General features: G+C 36.5%; 1 protein-coding gene across 2 annotated transcripts in view; it reads left to right on the forward strand.

Moving 5' to 3' along the window:
- Prdm5 (PR/SET domain 5) overlaps positions 1-19,944 on the forward strand; it is a 171,153-nt gene that overhangs the window by 37,983 nt on the left and 113,226 nt on the right. For both annotated transcript variants that reach the window (XM_045144457.1, XM_045144458.1), the window contains exon 3: positions 8,103-8,225. In XM_045144457.1, the coding sequence (XP_045000392.1) occupies positions 8,103-8,225 (123 nt within the window). The remainder of the gene's footprint in view (positions 1-8,102; positions 8,226-19,944) is intronic.

Genomic DNA, 19,944 nt, shown 5'->3' on the forward strand with positions numbered 1-19,944 from the left:
ATAAAACTCTACCTGAGAAATTTTGTTTTCTTTTCATATAAAGAAGATTAATGTTCATGAACTTGAATAAATTTCATTTAATGATTTGGCCTATAACTTTCTCACTACATGATAAATGACTACTGTTAGATACATTTGTTCTCTGCAGAATTCTAGGGAAGCATAGATGATTAATATTTTGATGTATGTACTTACTATTTTCTAACTTTTGATTTGATGAATCATGTTTCTAAAAAAATATTTCTGCTGTCAGACCATACTGATTGATTGAAATTCATGAAAATTCTTTTGTCTGTTTCTCAGATGCTAACTTGTTTTTGCTTGTGTGTATATATGTGGGGTGTTGGGGTGTTTGCATGGTTGTATGTGTGTGAGTACGTATGTGTGTGTGTGTGTGTGTGTGTGTGTGTGTGTGTGTGTGTGTGTGTGTAGGTGGGTAGACCAGAGATCTACGTTCAGCATGTTCCTTATTGACCTTATATTTTTGAGACAGGCTACTCCACTGAATATTGAGCTTATCAACTTGGCAAGATTATCTACAAAGAAAGTTCTATGGATCTTCCTTTTTATGCCTCCCCAGACCTGGGATGACAGGCATGCACTATCATGCTGGCATCGTTACCAAGAGGGTAGGGGACCTTGATTGAGGTCCTAATACTTGTGCAACAAGAGCTTAAAACAGGGAGTCATTTGCTCAGTCTCCAGTTTTATGTTTTCTTACTCTCAGCAATAAACTCCTTGACAACTTTTGGACATTCTATACTAGTTATCTCCATGGCACCTTCTTAGTCTTTTACAAGAGTTCTCTCCACATCACTTTCCTCACCTTCTACAGCAGTTCTCTCCACGTTACCTTCTTCCCCTTCTACAGCAGTTCTCTCAACATCACCACATCAACTTCTTCACCTTCTATAGCAGTTCTCTCAACATCACCACATCAACTTCTTCACCTTCTACAGCAGTTCTCTCCATGTCACCTTCTACACCTTCCACAGCAGTTCCCCCCGCATAACCTTTTTCACCTTCCACAGCAGTTCCCCCCGCATAACCTTCTTCACCTTCTACAGCAGTTCTCTCCATGCCACCTTCTTCACCTTCTGCAGCAGTTCTCTCAACATCACCACATCACCTTCTTCACCTTCTACTGCACTTCTCTCCATGTCACCTTCTTCGCCTTCTATAGCAGTTCTCGTCACATCAGCTTCTTCATCTTCTAGATAAGTTCTCTCCATTTCACCTTCTTCAGCCATACTCTCTGTCTCACCTTCTTTGGCAGTACTCTTCACCTTACTTTCTTCATATTCTACAGTGGTATTCTCAGTGTAACCTTTTTCACAGTCTACAGCAATACTCTCTATGCCATCTTCTCCATATTTAGCATTTTGTTTATGTCTCTGTCCCTTGGTATAGTGTTTTCTTTTACTCTTAGCCATGTGTCAATCCTCAGTGACTTTGAAGGCAACCTATTGTCATCATAAAATGTATTTGTCATCTTTGTAGAAAATATTGTTTGTCTAATAATTCATTTTAAGCCTTAGTTCCTTAAGTTAGTTTCTGCAGTTAATTAATTTTTAAAAATCTCTGAAACTAATTTTCTCCCTCTTTCTTCTCTTTTCTCTCAATCAGAAATTGAGAAAGTAATATGAGATTGTATACTTAGGGTTTTTAAAATTAATATTTCATTTATTTCATTGAGTTGGAAAGATAAAAAAGTGAAGGGGGGGGGAGAGAGAGAGAATGAGAATATGGGTATGCAAGGGCCTCCAGTCACTGCAAACAAAGTCCATATGCAAGTTTCTTCTTGTATATCTGGCTTTTATGGGTACTGGGGAATCAAACCTGGGTCCTCAGGCTTCACAGGAAATCACCTTAACCACTATGCCCTCTCTCTTGCCCACACTTTGTTTTCTTATCTTATGTTGTGTAACTGTTCATACAGAACTATGGGTTTTGTTGTTTGTGGGTGCTGTTTCTAAGCTCACATGTTACCTTTCTAAAATAACTTTTAAGAATAAAATTGGCAATTAAAACTTCTGAAACAAATACTGTGATGTTCTAGAGGAACAATCCTAACTCGTTCAAGTATCATCCATAGTTTTGTATGAGAGCTAGTGAAGATAAAATGTAAGTGGGTTGCTTTGGAGTTAGTACAGGACTACTTGGTCATGGAAGTAAAACAAGAGAGCAGCATATTATTTGGACATTGCCCTGTAGGAGGTCATTGGTAACAACCCAGTGATGCTTCCTGGCCATGTAGTGAACATGTCTGGAAGGGGAAATTGGGGGTAGTTTAGTGGATATTCAAATTTGTTATTAGGCTTTTTTTATATGCATGCCCTGGGCAATATTTCATTAGTGAAGAAACAAAGAAAATCTTTGATACTTTGTAATTTTAGATGACTTATTCAAAGGGAAGTTGTAGAATGACAAATGTTCCCTTCTGAAATGCCCTAGATTTATAATCACACTTATAAAACCCCAACTAAAGTTACTGTGGTGGTTTGATTCAGGTGTACCCCGTAAACTTAGGTGTTGTGAATGCTACGTTCCTAGCTGATGGAGATTTGCGTATTAATGCCTCCTGGAGATAGTGTATTGTTGCGGTTGGCTTATGGGTGTTATAGCCTGTTTCCCCTTGCCAGTGTTTGGCACACTGTCCTTTTGCTATTGTCCACCTTATGCTGGCCAGGGGTTTGATGTGCACCCTCTGCTCATGCCATCATTTTTTCCTGCCATCATGGAGCTTCTCCTTGATTCTGTAGACCAAAATAAACCTCTCTTTTTCCCCCAAAGCTGCTCTTGGTCAGATAACTTCTGCCAGCATTGTGAACATGACTGCAAGTTACATAATAACCTTTGAACATTAGCATCCCCAAAATCTTTGCATTATGTTCCACATTTGTATTTTTAATGGTTTATTATGTCTTTACAAGGTGAAAAAGCAGCAGAAAAAAATTGTGGTTAGTAGTTTCCTTTTCAGCTAAATTCTTAATGTGTACTTGATATCACTGAATATTCTTGTGAAAGAGTTGTAGGATAGCTTTGCAAAGTGGGAAAATGTCAACCACTTGGAACTGAATTCTTAACATTTGGAGAAAAATGATGAAATGGAAATCATAGAAACATGATAATTTTTTAATAAGAGGAACTATATATACTACATATCATTGTATATACTGTAAGAGTTAGCATTTAAAATATGTAATGTGTGCATAGTATTTCCTTTTCTTTCCCTCACCCTTTCCTCCATTTAATAGAAAACTAAATTCTTTCATTAAAACATGCTTATATTATTGTTATTTTGTTTATATTATTATAAAGGCATTTATGCTATTTTTTATATAACTCACCTTATTTGGAGATTACAAGTCATTATTTGCTATCAGTTAAACTGAGAAAAGCACACGAGGACCTCAGCTCTGTAGCTTCAAGCAGCAAAGACTGTCTTGATTTCTGAGCTCTATCAGCAAATATGAGTAAGGAGATCATGGGGTTCCTTGTGTGTCATGTGTACTCTGAATGATATGTGTGTGTGTGTGTGTGTGTGTGTATATATGCACACATATATATGTATATGTAATTTATTTATTTATTTATTTATTTGAGAGAGAGAAAGATGGAGACAGAGACAGAGAGAGAGAGAGAGAGAGAGAAAAGGGCACACCAAGGCCTCCAGCAACTGCAAATGAACTCCAGATGCATGTGCCACCAATTGAACCAATGTCCTTTGGCTTTGCAGACAAGCGCCTTAACTGCTAAGTCATCTCTCCAGCCCTCTTTTCTTTTCTTTCTTTCTTTTTTTTTTTTTTGGAGAGAGAAGGTCTCTCCCTGAACCTGGAACTTGCCCATGTAGCCAGAAAGCTTCTGGGACTCTGGTCTCTGCTTCCCCAATGAGGGGATAATAGGCCCACCAGTGTTTTTGGTGCCTGCTGAGGATCTGGGTTTTCACTGCATGTGTGGCAACCATATTACCCACTGAGCCATTTCCCTCCAAGTCACCTCTGTTGAAAGGCTGTATTGAAATGTATTTTCTTTAACAAATACAATGTAACATTACATTGCTCCTTAAGGATTTTGCCATTGACTTTGAAACTATTGTGTACCACTGTCATAGCATTTTACCATTTCACCACTCTGGGGGGAAATGTGACTCATTAGCTTTGCTCTTGGTACGTTGATGAGTACTGAAAAACCCTTCACAATTCAAACTAATCGAAGGAAATGTTGGAGTAATTTGTGTTTTGGTCCCTTTTCCGAAAAAGAAGCATTCTGACTGTGAGCCTCTCTGTCTAGAGTTGACCTACTTTAACAAAGAAAATATAGAAATTTAGGGCAAGCACATTAACCTGACTACCTACCCTTGAATTTTTACTTACAGATTGAAATTTTCTCTAAAATTTTCTTTTGTGGTTTCTGCTAACCTTTCCTAGGTCTGAAGACAAAGCAGCTGTGACATGCATTTGACACTGCTAATCTTCAGTCTGGAGAAAAGACAGACCAGTTTAATAAGGATCCCTGAATTTTCTTTTTTTTTTTTTTTCCTATTGGACATTGAGAATCAGTATCAGCATTCAACACAGGTTAAAAAGAGTGAAGTTCCTACACATGTATAGTGCTCACTTAACATAAAAAGGTAAACTCAGAGATAGGACTTTTATTTCTTTTTCACACAAGGGCTGCTTTGAATCTTATTTTACTTTAGCTAACGTTTTGTGTGGTTGGAATAGAGAGATTGTGCTAATGAAACAATTTGGAATTAAGATGATTTTTTCCTACAAATGAGAATATTGATTTCATTATGGGCCAAGGTATGTAGATGGTCTTTTTTTTTTTTTTTTTTTTTTGAAAATTTAAGCAAAAGGAGATGGTCTTTGGAAGAATAGTTTTGTCAGGAATAAAACACACTTTGGCTGCAAAAGCTAATGAGATGTTAGGATGTGGTACTAACAGAAACTTCTAGTTTTCTTTGTTACATGTTAACAATGTTGGGTTTATGACATCAGGATTCACTATCACTAAAAGTTAAATGGAATCTGTCTGTGAACAAAGGTGTTTGGAATAAAATAGGCAGTGGCTGTTAATGAACAAGGTATTTTTTTCCAATATGAAGGTATAAGCACTGTATAGTAAATCACTTCTCATTTTGTTATTAAAATGTAAGTTTCAGTATAGTAAAGGCAAATTTCCTTGTATTTTATTATTAAGATAAATTATTCATTCTTCTTAAGATGGAATTTTGTGTGAGAAAGAATCAGAAAGCCAGAGAATATTTACATGTAGTAGATCAAAAAGGAAAACAGGTTACTAATAACTGAACTTAGTTGGAACTAAGCATCCAGGACACTGCTGAAATGCCTAGGGAATGTACAATTTTTGGGTAAAAGCTGAAAAGTACATACTGTAATAAGTCTGAAGGAATGTTTGTTATGTCCTTCATCTTTGAGGAGAGTTCCAAATGTCAAACCCTTGTGATGCATATTGTACATAGTACTGGTTATCAGATGAATGAAGCTACTTTCTCTAAGTCATTTATCCCTTCACATGGAGATAACATTAACAAACACAGTGTCCTCCACATCCATTTAGTTAGTTTGTGTGGATTTCATCAAGTTACAGGTTTTAAATGATAGTGTCTTAAGAACGGTTTTCTTCCAAGTATCAAGTGACCTTGCTGCATTCTCAGTTAAATTTACTTAGTTTAGCTATCTGTCAATATAAACACTTCTTGTTACTGTAGCTATGGATGGGGGTACCTGAAAAGAATTTATAACAAAACATCTAAAATTATTTGTTTATTCTGCTAAATGAAATGTAAATTGGTGTCCTTATTGAGGGAGAGGTATGATGTGTGCTTTCTATAGAGCATAGAAGTAGTGTTGTGGGGAATATTTTTAAACTTAACTTTATTGTTTTAATATTTTTCTTTAGGGTTAGGGAGGGTTGAAGTGGGGAGGCTGTGCATTTCAAGGTGAGTTGGTTATTTAGTAAGAGGCGAAGCAGGTTCTTATAGCTTTCCACCTAAATATATGGAATACAAACATGAAGTACTTGTTCTTCTCAGTTCTTCCTCTCATAATTACAATACTGAAAATTCAATTCTGGCCTCAGGAGATGGCTCAGTGGTTAAAAGCAGTTGCAATGCCTGTGGGCCTGGGTTCAACTCCCTAGCACTCATTTAAAGCCTGATGTACAAAGTGACACATGCATCTGGAATTCTTTTGCAATGGCAAGAGAATCTGATGTGTCCATTCTCTGTCTGTCTCTCCCTACCCACAAATAAATAAATAGAACTTTTTTTTTCCAAAAAGGAAAATTCCTACTAGTGAGGGAGGGTCTGACATTTCATTAGATTTTTTTTTAAAGGATCATTGAGAATTTGCCATTTAAGAGAAAAAAAATTCTTTGAGAAACAGCAGATATCAGAAAATAGGGACAGAAACAGCTTAATCAAAATATTTTTTTTTTTCTGCAGAGCATATGCCAGATTCTTGAAATACTATTATTTTGGTTACGTGTTCAACGTGATTTTATTACTGTGTTTTTTTTAATTGGGAAAATTACTGTATTTATCCCCAGTAACTATGTGTATGGCTTCCTCATCTGTGGGTTGATGATCTCTCATATGCCAGTCCATTCTGAATGCCTATTGCTTTCTGGGTTGTTCATTTGGACCTCCTTAGCCTTACTGGCCTTGGTGCACCTAGATTAATTTTCAATTTTGCCATTTCTTGCTGTTATGTCTACCTGGGGACTTCTTACCCCAGCCCTTTCTGTCTTTTAGACCACTCTTCAGGTCTTCTTACCAATGTGCTTTATTTGTCCCTATTAAACACTAGCCTTTGTCCAGTCTTTAGTCTTCTTGAATCTGCTGTAATTGTCTTCACAGGAATGATAATTATCTCTATAGGAAGCTATGTTCATTTTGTAGACTTTGAACAGCTAAGTGGTCTAAGACTTAATCTGTCCTGTTTACAGAAATAAACTTAGTTCTTGTAATTGAGGGCTCAGGGATAGTTTGTTGAATGAGTAAATGATTATCCAAATGCACCATAAAAATGCTTACCTTATTAGATTGGTTGTCTTGGAATTGTTTTTCCTCACCTCATTTATTATTGTGTTCTTGGGGTTGGAGATAGGGAGTGCAAATCACTCATCCCTTCACCTCCCCTGCTGGATCTCAGCATTATATAAACATAAAGTGATATTGAAATGGAGATTGGTGTCTGTATTTTATTAAACTGGGCAAGTGCCCAGTAACCAATATTCATGAGAAACTAGAACCAAATTACTTGGATTCAAGAATGTCCAATGGACTATGTGATTTTTGGAGGGCATTTATCTCCTACCTGGTAATTAAATGTAAAGTAAGTCTGACTAGCAATGACTTATGACCTGAGACTAAATAAAATAAAATAATTAGAAAACAATGTCCCCAGCACTACATAAGTAGTTTATTAAAAGGCAAAATTGAATATAGTTTAATCCCAGCAACAGGAGGTAGATATAGGAGGATTGTCATGAGTTCCAGATCACCCTGAGACTACATAGTGAATTCCATGTTAACCTGGGCTGGAGTGAGACACTACCTTGAAAAACCAAAGAGAAAAAAAAAATTGAATTCAGGCAACCTCTTAAAAAGAACATAGCCCATTGGCTTTATAGTGGCAATTCAGTTACAATGGAGGGAGAATTGAAGATTGTGCTAATTCTGCCCTCTTCTTTTAGGAACTTTATGGTACCCCTCTCTTCTGTGTAGAGAATGGGAAGGACGAAATGATGGCTAACTCCTAAGCATCTGTCAAAATTGTAACTCAGATGTTAAACTATACATATAATGGGAAATAATTTTCACCAGAAATCACTGGCTATTTCAAAAATTTCATTAGAATTGTGAGTTATCTAGTCATCTGCCAAATGAAGTAGTACACATTGAACCTATGTTTAAGGCAAATGTGTTTGCTAACCTATAACTCAATATACCCATCAATAAAAAGTGTATCATATTCTACCTTTGATATATTTAGTGTGGTTAATATAGTGAAAACTCAGGAACTGTTTATTTTTTATTTATTTATTTTTTTGTTTGTTTTGTTTTGTTTCAGGTTCGTGGGAACAAGGGAGAAGTTCTATATATTTTGGATGCTACCAACCCAAAACACTCCAATTGGCTCCGCTTTGTTCATGAGGCACCATCTCAGGAACAGAAGAATCTGGCTGCTATTCAAGTGAGTGTATTTGGTTCACATTTGGTCAGTGCACTGTGAGAATAGTGCATTAATTTATAACTGTGCTCCTGTTTTAAATTTATTTCTCTATGACTCGCTTCCAATGACAGTAACTAACTCATAAAAACAGAGAAGCCTCATTTGGTCAATGTTTACAGTAAAGGGCAACTTGAGCTGTCAACTAACACCAGATAGTCACATTATGGGAATTATTAAGAGAATAAAGTGCATTGGTTGATATTATTCTTGGCATATCTTGCTTTAAAATACTTTTATTCAGTTAATGTTTCTCAGTTTTTGGTTCAATAGTTTACTTGGTTCATAGTACCCTGGGTTATTGTTTGAGAACTGTTTCATGGAGAGAATTGACTCATGTATATTCCCCCACAACTGCATCGTGAGCCTCCTGAGAGTAGTGTGTTAGTGAGAGTTCCTCGGATAAACAGAACCTATATGGGACATCTAAATATACAACTCTGGGAATTCATTTTATGGTTTTGTTTCATACAACAATGGAGATTGGCAAGTTCAAAATCCGCAAAAATGGTATCCCAGTTTGAATCCAAAGGCCCTGTAGAGCTCAGAAGACTTCTTCAGATCCCTTCAGGCTATTTATTTATTGTGAAATTTCTTCCCAGAGGCTCTTTCTTTTGCAAAATCAGTAGCCTTCTTCATTTGCTCCAGGTTTTAAGACTATGGGCTCAGCTTTGTGGTGTGCTCCTGGTCAAGAGTGCCTTTATGTTGCCCCTTGTCTTGGCTAAGAGTGCCTTCTCTACACCATGCTTGTGCTGGTCCTTTTGTCAGTGGAAATCCTTGTCAACGTACCTGTCTTTATCGTCTACCATCCACATTCACTACTCTACTGTGCCCAGTTTTTTGTTTTTTGTCGTACGGTAGAAAACTTGGCATGTCTCTTTGTTTTCTGTAATCACTCTTCTAAAATAGTTGTTATGTTCACTTGGTGCATCCAGTCAAATATTTTTCTTCCTCTCTGTCAAGTATACTTTTTAAAGAGAATGTGGATCTACAATAGATGACAGTGCAATTTTGTCACCTTAGGATATTATTGATGCGTTAACTAACCAGGAAGGAAGTAAGGGTGAGATTAGAATATGATTAACAAGGTTTGTGAAATTTCACTCTTGGTTTGAGTCTAGATCTGTTCAGAAGTTATTCTGAGAATGTAGGTATAGAAGTAATGACAGTAGCCCTTCAGGAGTATTGATACACCATTAGCATGCATTTTGTCATACAGTACTATACAGATCATCTTTAGATTCCTTGAGTTAACATCTTTTTGAGTTGTACAGTAGCTAGAGTAACAGATTGCTGAGGGTTCAAAAATCACATAGGAGCCAGGGCAAAGAGCATAAGAGTTGGGTCTCATGGTTGAAAGCAAAGCCAGCCTTCTAATTGGTTGGGTAGCTCTCCTGGGGGTTTCATTCCAGAAACTCTGAGTTGGTAAGGGAAGACCATAATGTTTCCTGCATTACATTATGAATCACTTGCATTCCAAATTGCATCTGAAATTCAGGGTATTCAGGAAATTTTTTATTTGAGTTGTATGTCCCAGGAGTGGAGTAAATGAGAAACATTTGTGGGTATGTGGCTTGCTTCGTGGAAAACGTCAATAGTTGGTCCAATTCTTTTGGACAAGGGATTAAGAATTTGAGGTCTGTCTTGGCAGACGATTGGAACTCCTTCTTGGAGACTCGATTATATTTCTCATTTTGCAATTCATTTGATATTTTGAAAATTTGTGTTGGAAATGACAATTTAAGTATCCAAATTACTGAAGAAGGATTTGGTAAGCAAACAATTCTTCCCACATGTACACTTTTCAGAATAATCAGTTGAATTGTATATTTAGACTTCTGAAAAATTTCCAACTATAACTAGAAAATTCTAAATGTGGAAGATGTCACTGAAAATGATCCAAAAGCATTCTTAAAGCTTCATAAGTAATAATGATTTTTTATTAAGTGTTAACTATGTTGATCTAAAGGAAAGAATGTATTTAATGTTTGAGAAAAAAATGAGTACTCAATGTTTGGAAGGTTTGTAAAAAACTTGTTTTTCTTTTTAATAGAAGACTTGTCAGTAAAATACTGCATTATTCTATTTAGAATTGAAACTTTAAATTCTTCAGAAATTTCCAAGGTAGTGTTACATCTCATGTTTTAAAAGACATATTTGCAGACCTATCTGCCCTAGGAATATTTGTTATGTTTTCTGCATAAAGATAACTTGGTGTTTTAATAAAAAAAAATTATACACATAGAAAACCCTTGGGTTTTTGTCCACATCATGAGAAATGTCATGTGTTGAACACTTGGTCTCCATTTGGTGGCATTGTTTAGAATGTTTGTGGAACCTTTAGGAGGTAGGGCCTTGCTTGAGAAAGTGCTTCCCCCATCTGCAAACATAATGTGACCAACGTTGCTAAAAGTTGAACTAACTTATGACCCAGTTATAACACTCCTGGGCATATTCCCATGGGGCTCTACATCCTTCTACAGAGATACTTGAAAATCCCTGTTAATAGCTGCTCTATTCACAATTGCTGGGAAATGAACTCAGTATAGATGCCCATTAATTAGTGAATGGATAATTAATATGTTGTATGTATACAATGTAGAATTTTATACAACAGAGAAAGAAATTATGAAAATTTCCAGAAAATGGATAAAAGTGGAAAATATATGAACTGAGGTAACCCATGCTCAGAAAGGCAAATGACACATGTTCCCTTTCATAAGCAGATCCTAGCTCTGAATTTTAAGATTTGTATATCTGATTTTGTGTATGTATAGAGACCAGGAAGTTAAAAGAGAGCCAAGGGGGATGAGATGGGAAGACTTAAAGTGAAATAGAAGAGCAAAAATGGAATGAAAGAATAGTGGGGATGCTGGGGCTGGAAAGATTTATACAGGGATGAAGCAGAGGAGATAGGAAGATAAGTAGTGGGGGTGGGGTTAACCAAAACCTAGAACCTATGAAAAAGCCATATGGACACCTATAATAACAGGTGTGAATTGATTCAAATGTAATTAAAAGGGCTACATTGTTTTAAAATACCCAAACCTTTAAGATACCAAAAAAGTAAATTGAAAAAGACTTTAGAATAACTCAAGAACTCTTATACTCATGGGGTTGGAAAAATTAATACAGTGAAAATTCCTGTATTGCCAAAAAATGTACAGATTCTATGCCCATTTAAATTCCAGTGCCATTCTTCCCAGAAATAGAAGTAAAATTATCATAGCATTCATTTGGAAGCACAGTAGATCTCAATTTCCCAAAGCAATACCAGCAATAACAATACTGGAGGTATCCCATGTCCAAATTCCAAGTATACTGTAGCGCCATAGTAACAAAAATAGCATGATGCTTGTACAAATGCAGACATGTAGATCAATGCAATGGAATAGAGGACCAGCTGTTCACCTGATTTTCAACAGACCCAAAATATGTATTGGAGAAAAGAGAGATTTTTCAATAAATGATCTGGCAAAACTGGATAGCTACAGGTAGATAAATCAAACTAGATGCTTATCTTTTAACCTATATAAAATCAAATGATTATAGGGCTCTCTCCATGTAGAACTTAAAACTCTGAAACTTTTAGAGGAAAATATAGGGATGATACTTTAAGATACAGGCATAAACAAGATCTTTCAAATAAGGCTGTGGTTACTCAGGGCAATGATTGGGAAATAGGACCTCATGAAATTAAAAGAATTAATAAAAGCAAATCAGACAAAATCTTGGCTATGTATACAACTAGCAGAAGATTAACATTTAATATAAAAATAACTCAAGAAACTTAACAAGTAATCATTCAATTAATGGGGTAATGAAATGAACAGTCAGTTCTCAAAAAGATGAAATAAAAATATAGCTAATAAATAAGCATATGAAAAATGCTCAACTTTACTAGCTTGGGGGTAATGAAAATTTATATTACTGTGATATTTCCTTCCTTCTCCATTCACAATGATAGACATTAAGATAACAGATAACAGGCCTGAAGAAATTGCTTAGTGGTTAAGTTGCTTGACTGGGAAGCTTAGTGACCTAGGTTTGTTTCCCCAGTACCCACAAAAACCAGATGCACAAAGTGTTGCATGCATCTGGAGTATATTTGCAGTGTCTGGAGGCCCTGGCATGCTCATTCTATCTCTCTCTCTCTCTTTCTCCAATAAATAAAGAAAATACATATCTTTTAAAAAGAGAAAATAGATAACAAATGCTGGCAAGGCTGAGTGGGGATCAAAGAGAATATTTGTACACTCTTGGTGGTATTCTAAAAACCTCCAGTAAGTATAAAAGCTGGAATTTGGTATGGAGCATTCTCAGAAGTATTGAAAATAGAGCTACCATATGACCCAGGTATTCCACACCTGGGTATTTCTCTAAAGCACTCTCACAGAGATACTTGCATGTTAGTTTTTATTGAAACAATAATTATAATAGATATGTTATGGAACCAACTAGGACACCATCGGCAGAGGAATGGATAAGGCAAATGTAGCCTGTATACCCAATGGAGTTTTATTCAGCCATGAGGAGCAAGAAATCATGACATTTTATGGAAAATGGATGGTACTGGATATCATCATATTAAGTGAGTTAAGCCAGTCTTACAAAGACATATATCCTGTTTTCACTTATTTTGATTTTTATATTTTATGTCAACAGATACCATTACATATGTGCATTTACATTATAATAATTGTACATGAAATTATAATAACTATACATGAAAGTATTCAGGGAAGCAAATGGAACTAACAGGAGGTAGGAGAAAGGGGAGGAAGTGGTAATAAGGGGAAATGCTCAACATGCAATATATATTTACATGAAAATGTCCTTATATATCACAGTAACATGTACAATGTACAATGGATATATACAATGACATTTTTTTTTTAAAAAAATATAAATTAGATAACACATCTTGCCCTTATTCCTGCCAGTTCATGTTGCCAGTGTTTTCCTTATCAAGATCCTGCAACTCCTCATGGAATTTACTATATTTCTGCATATATACAGGACTTCTCAGTGAATTCCTACCAAAAAGATGACCTGGCATGAAGTAACGTTTTCACTTGCCAAGCTTCCTGCAGTTAGATGTGTAGAGAAGCATCCTCATAAGGCTTTTGAGTCCTGTTTACTCCGATATTGCCCTTGCTGTGGCTATACGTGCACATGCAGGCATGTGTTTGCATGTGTTTGGGAAGATAACTAGGACTTTATAGTTACAAGAAATGCATTATGGGGCTGGAGCGATGGCTTAGCAGTTAAGCGCTTGCCTGTGAAGCCTAAGGACCCCAGTTTGAGGCCTGATTCCCTGAGACCCACGTTATCCAGATGCACAAGGGGGCTCACACATCTGGAGTTCGTTTGCAGTGGCTGGAAGCCCTCATGCGCCCATTCTTTCTCTCTCTCTCCCCCTCTTTCTCTGTCACTCTCAAATAAATAAATAAAAAACAACAACAAAATATTTTTTAAAAGAAATGCACTATGGGTAAGGTTTCTCACTGTGCTGCCATATGATATGTTTAAAATCATTATGATATTTGTTTGTGCTGGGGAACTTAACAGTTCTTCCTAAAGCAGGTTTTTGCTGGGTATTTCTTATAGGAAGTATTGCCTTCTGCCCAGCATAACCTGATACCTTCAGGATGGGTAATGCTGAATGTTAGATGATAATTCTGAAAAAAGAAAAAGTGGTTCTGAATGGTTCTTATGCTTTCTCTCTCTCTCTCTCTCTCTCTCTCTCTCTCTCTCTCTCTCTCTCTCTATATATATATATATATATATATATATATATACTTAATTTTTAATTTATTTATTTGAGAGCGACAGACACAGAGAGAAAGACAGATAGAGGGAGAGAGAGAGAATGGGCGTGCCAGGGCTTCCAGCCACTGCAAATGAACTCCAGACGTGTGTGCCCCCTTGTGCATCTGGCTAACGTGGGACCTGGGGAACCGAGCCTCGAACCGGGGTCCTTAGGCTTCACAGGCAAGCACTTAACCACTAAGCATCTCTCCAGCCCTCTTATGCTTTCTATATTTTTATGACTCTGCAGTTCTTACTTTTGGGACAATAATCCCAAGACATAGTAAGCACAAGAAAGTTTGCTGTACAGTTGACTTAGGTTTTGATAACAATGTTTATGATAATGAAAGTACAAAGTAGAAGTAGAAATGAAAATGGAAATTGTGTGAAATTATTCCTTTGGAGGAAAAGGGGCAAACCTCATATTTAACATTTAAATTTGATATTATAACAGTTTAATACTAACTTATATGTAATTTAATAAAATGTTAAAAATTTAAAACAGTTAATATATTTAATTTAAAGTGTTCTTAGGATCTCAAATAATAGAATCCTAAATTACTCAATGTATCTATGAATCTCTGTTAAATAATTTAAATAATTTCTGTTGCTAGACTATTTCTCAAGAACAGGTGTATCTTCCCATATCCATGTGGCATGGTTGTACCTACTGGAATCTGAGGAAGCCTATGTTGAACTGGCCTGCTTTACTAACTACCCTGCCTCTTCCCTGAATTGGCACACCTAGGTGATTGTGCCTTGTCAGTTTGGCAACAGATCATATTTATTTCCTTAAAATAACACAACACAAATGCTTCTACCTGAACTCAGGCATTTGGTTTATGTGTGTGTGGATTATTTGGTTTGGCAGAGTGTTACATTTTTGCTGTGAAAGTGCTGAGTGTAATGTGTGTGTGTGTGTGTGTGTGTGTGTGTGTGTGTGTACATTTCAGTATACAATGTAAGTCATTTTATCTCTTTGCCAGACTCTTGTACAGCACCTTATTGTTAATGCCAAAAGCTGGTTTGCAAACATCACCATAGACAAACAGAGCATTAAGATACTCTGTTGATTAACAACCAGAGACTGTGTTCTGGACTAAAGTCAGTAAACGGTGATGTAGATTAGGCAATCATGAAAGTTTGTTGTGGAGTAGTATGTTGCTTTCAAATTATACTGTACAAATGTTATATTGAAAGATTGGTATTTGAAAATCAATCAGAACTGCATTAATTACAATAAATCAGTATTTGCATTATTAAAAGACTTAAGAGTGATGATAAAATTAAAGAGAAGAAAGTTCGTTTATTTAGCTTGTAGAAAATATAATGGCAAGGTTTGGAGGCTTACACTTTTAATCTTAGCTCTTGGCAAACTGAATTCAAGGTCAGATCTCAAATACAGAGTTGGCCTGGACAAAAATTACACCTTTTCCCAAAAAACCAAATAAATAAATAAGCATTTGTTATAGATGTTGTGAATCCAACAACCTTTACCAGAAGAGATTGAAACAACATATGCATGTATGTCAAATTTGGGTACTTGAAACTAACCATGCATGCTCCTCATTGACAGTCAAATGTATGTTGTGTGACTATGAAGGAGGACATGATTTTGTTTTGTTTTCCAAAATTAGAGAAATATTTGCTGGTAAGCCTTTAATTATTTTTAATGATTAACATTACAATAGTCAATAAGCAAGATGCAATATAAAGTACAGTTAATAGATACCACACAAAATGCTAGAGTTAGCCACATTTAGTCCTTTCTTAATGGATCCCTAAATTTGTATTCAAAGAAAACTATTATACATAATAAAGTAATATCTTCTTTTAAAGCAACACAAGGTCAAATAGGAAAAATTATAGTGGTATTCATTCACGGAATTAATATGATATTCTAAAGAAAGTTTCAGAGTATCTCATAATATAGATATTACTCAGATAAGGTAACTTGCACAGCAAAGCTTCACAATATTCATGTAAGAGTATTACCTCCTGAGAATACTTCAGCCTATTGAATAGCAAAGCCAAGGAACAAAATGTTGTGTTAAAACTTAGTCTAGTCATCCATAGAAATCTTACACGATTTCACAGACACTTGGAGAAAAGACAAAAGAAATAGGTTTTGCTGCAGAACTTCATTATGTCAGGAAATACAGAGTCCAGTGGAACAGTAGTTCTAAGAATTGAATGTGGGTTTTCCTTCACTAGAAAGTTTCTAGACATTTTAACAAATGTTATAAATTAAGTAAGTCCATTATTATTATGGTTGATACATGCAAAAACTGTGTGTGCTATGTTGTTATGCTTGCTTAAATGACAACTCATTTGACTAAAGTACCTGTAATTTCTTAAATTGGCTTTTACTGGTCATGTCACTTAGACTCACTTGTGTTTGCAGACATAAAGATCAGTATTTTCTTGTTTCTTTTCCTGTGGTTAATTAAGTCCTTTGAGATATGGTGGCTTACCCATCCATCTGTCTTGGGTTAGTTTTGCCTTGAGGAGATAGGGATACAAAGGAGCATGGCTATTCTTGCTGAGTGTTAATCCTCTGCTTCTCTAAGTAGTAACATGCAAACCCAGCTAGGCTTTTGAGAGCTTCCCCAGATTTCATTCTATGCCTATTTTTTTGGTTTTAGAATTTAGCTTGCTTTTATATAGCATATGTCCTCCTTTTTCACATTTAAAGCATGTATCAGGGACTTATGGATTTATATTAGACTTCTATATTCATACTGTGCTTTGTTTCATCTCATGAAAAGACCAGTATGATGTATGTGAAACTGACAATTACCTTTGAAATACTCTACAACTTATCCTAGAACAAAATATCTTTTTAAGCTGGCTTAGCTTCACATCATCTAAAAATCCATGGAACAACCTCATAAGAATGGTTTATTTCTAGAAAGTCAGCTGCTAGGTAAAAACAAACAGAACAAGCATAAAAAATGATGATTCATATTTTTGATGTAAGATTTAAAAAACTATTTCTTCAAATCCTTCTAAAAACATCAACCTATCTATTTTTTTTTCAGGCAGAGGCACCTCTGAGATCAAATATATTTCTCTACCATTAGTTAGTTAAAAACAAACAAACAAACAAAACATTACTAAATTAGTTAAGACATCTTTCTAAGGCCATATGTGGTAATATTTACAACTAATTTACTTAAGATTAATAAAGTTCCTGTTGCAATCAAGTTCACATTGTTGGAAGAAGTCACCCGACCAAGAGCAACTTGTGGGGAAAAAAGGGTTTATTTTGGCTTACAGACACAAGGGGAAGCTCCATGATGGCAGGGGAACATGATGGCATGAGCAGAGGGTGGACATTACCTCCTGGCCAACATCAGGTGGATAACAGCAACAGGAGAGTACACCAAACACTGGCAAGGGGACACTGGCTATAATACCCATAAGCCCACTCCCCAACAATACATTGTATCCAGGGAGGCCTTAATTTCCAAATCTCCATCAATTGGGAACCTAGCATTCAAAACACCTAAGTTTGTGGAAGACACCTGAATCAAACCACCACATGCCTTTTTGTAAAACAAGAAATTAGAAGGCATTTGGGATTGAGGGTACATATTCAGTGGTTAAAATATTACTATAAAGGAATCTTAAGTTTTCATTTTTTTATGTCTTTAAATTTTGGATACTTTCATATGTGTAAACAAAGTATTTTTTCATTACATTAATGCTCTTCATGCCCTCTTTTGACCCCTTTCAATTTTTTAAAATAATTTATTTATTTATTTATTTATTTGAGAGTGACAGACACAGAGAGAAAGACAGATAGAGGGAGAGAGAGAATGGGCACGCCAGGGCTTCCAGCCTCTGCAAATGAACTCCAAATGCGTGCGCCCCCTTGTGCATCTGGCTAACGTGGGACCTGGGGAACCGAGCCTCAAACCGGGGTCCTTAGGCTTCACAGGCAAGCGCTTAACCGCTAAGCCATCTCTCCAGCCCTCATAAGGCTTTTTAAAAAATATATTTATTTACTTGAGAGAGAGAGAAAGAAACAGGGTCGAGAAAGAGAGAGAGAAAATCGGCCCTCTAAGGCCTCTAACCAATGTGAATAAACTCCAAATGCGTTCACCACCTTGTGTTTCTGGCTGACATGGGTCCTGAGGAATTGAACCTGGGTCCTTTGGCTTTGTGGGTAAGTACTTTAATCATTAAGCCATCTGTCCAGCCTTTTTCCTTTATTTTTTTGTAAGGTATTTCTAACAACACATCACTTTAGCATAACACTGGTAGTACAACCCACTGCCATGGATCTTATTTAGATGTGGGCTTTTGACCAGGTTTGTGGGGCTAGTCATGAGTTCCTCATGTGGAGTTGGCCTCTACTTCTATCAGAAAGTGATTAGTTATGCCTATAACAGTCCTATCCCCATTGAACCAATAGGCATATCTTGCTTGGCATATCAACATAACGTGCAGGGTCCATAGCCTACCTAGCACCTTCTGGCATTTGAATGATACCCAGCAGGAAGGATCCTTTAAAGTCAATTCTGGCTTGTATCCTGAAGAGTGTGGCTTCCTTAGCAATAGGGTTTTACCATCTGGTTCTGATGGTCAACAAGGAACAGCATCAATAGTCTATATTGCACTGGACTCTTCTTGGACTTCATTGACCGACAAACTTTAAGGAGGTATTTAATATCTGGCACTAGGTTTTTTGCTTAATCATCTGTGACTTCTAGGAGCAGCCTTATCCACTCACGCAAGTTGTAGTAGTTTCCTTGTAGGGACTGTAGCCATGCTTTCTCACTGTCTGTGGTTGCACTCTGTGACATTTCCTGCATTTGCCATATTCTACAAATGAGTACCAGGTAGACTACAAAATATATCAATCCAAGGGGGCATAAAGAAGAATTTGTGAGGCTGAAAACTCTTTAAGCATTCTTCTTTCAAGGCCCCTCTTTTCAAATGAATCAGCATTGGTCATATTGTCCCCTTGCCAAGCAGCTGCCCCTTCCTTCCTCAATGGTGGTAGTGCCTTAAACATCTGAAGCTGAAAGTGCAGTATCTGTGCCCAGAATCTGAATCTGCTCACATTTCCTCTGCCAAATACCCCAGTGCATTACTCTTAACCTTAACCTTGCCTGAATCCTTAGGACATAGGCAGAACACAGCCATGATGTCACATGAGCTGCTGCTAGTTTAGCTCCTGACAATGTCCTCTTTCCCTTTTGAAACTTCACAAGCCAAGCCTCCAGAGGCCACATTTAGTTCTTTCAAACTATCACCATAGTGGTCCATTAAGCTCTGCCTCCATCACTGCAAGGCTTCTCTGTTTGAAAGTTCCAAATCCTTCCCTATTTTTCCTAAAACCAGTAACAAAAGACTCCAAAAAACAAACAAACAAACAAAAAAACCCCAAAAGCATATGCTCAGGTTTATTACAGCAACAACCCTACTTCTTAGTAGAAATTTTCTATAGTTGGGAAAAATATCTGACCAGAAGCAGCTTATGGGAGGAAAGGGTTTATTTCAGCTTTTTGTCTCAAGATGAAGCTTCATAATGGTGGAGAAGGCAGGAATCCGACTCACACCTTGTAACAGCAGCATAGGAAGAACTTGTCTGAGTGAGCTAGCCAGCACTGGCAAGCTGAGCTAATAAACCTGAAGGTCCCCCAGCAGTGACATGCTTCCTCCATCAGGACTTCTCTCAAAGGCAGCACCAGCCGAGGATTGAGTATAAGGATCAAACAAAAACACATTCGGCTGTGGGGGATATTTCAAATTAAATCTGCCCCACAGGGTATGTCTATTCAAACTACTTCTCTAAAGATAAATTATATTTTTTAGTTATCTTATAAAGTGGTTGATTTCAGGCTTGAGAGATGGCTTAGTA

The sequence above is a fragment of the Jaculus jaculus genome, chromosome 2, assembly GCF_020740685.1.
Source record: "Jaculus jaculus isolate mJacJac1 chromosome 2, mJacJac1.mat.Y.cur, whole genome shotgun sequence".
NCBI classification, from domain to species: Eukaryota; Metazoa; Chordata; class Mammalia; order Rodentia; family Dipodidae; genus Jaculus; species Jaculus jaculus.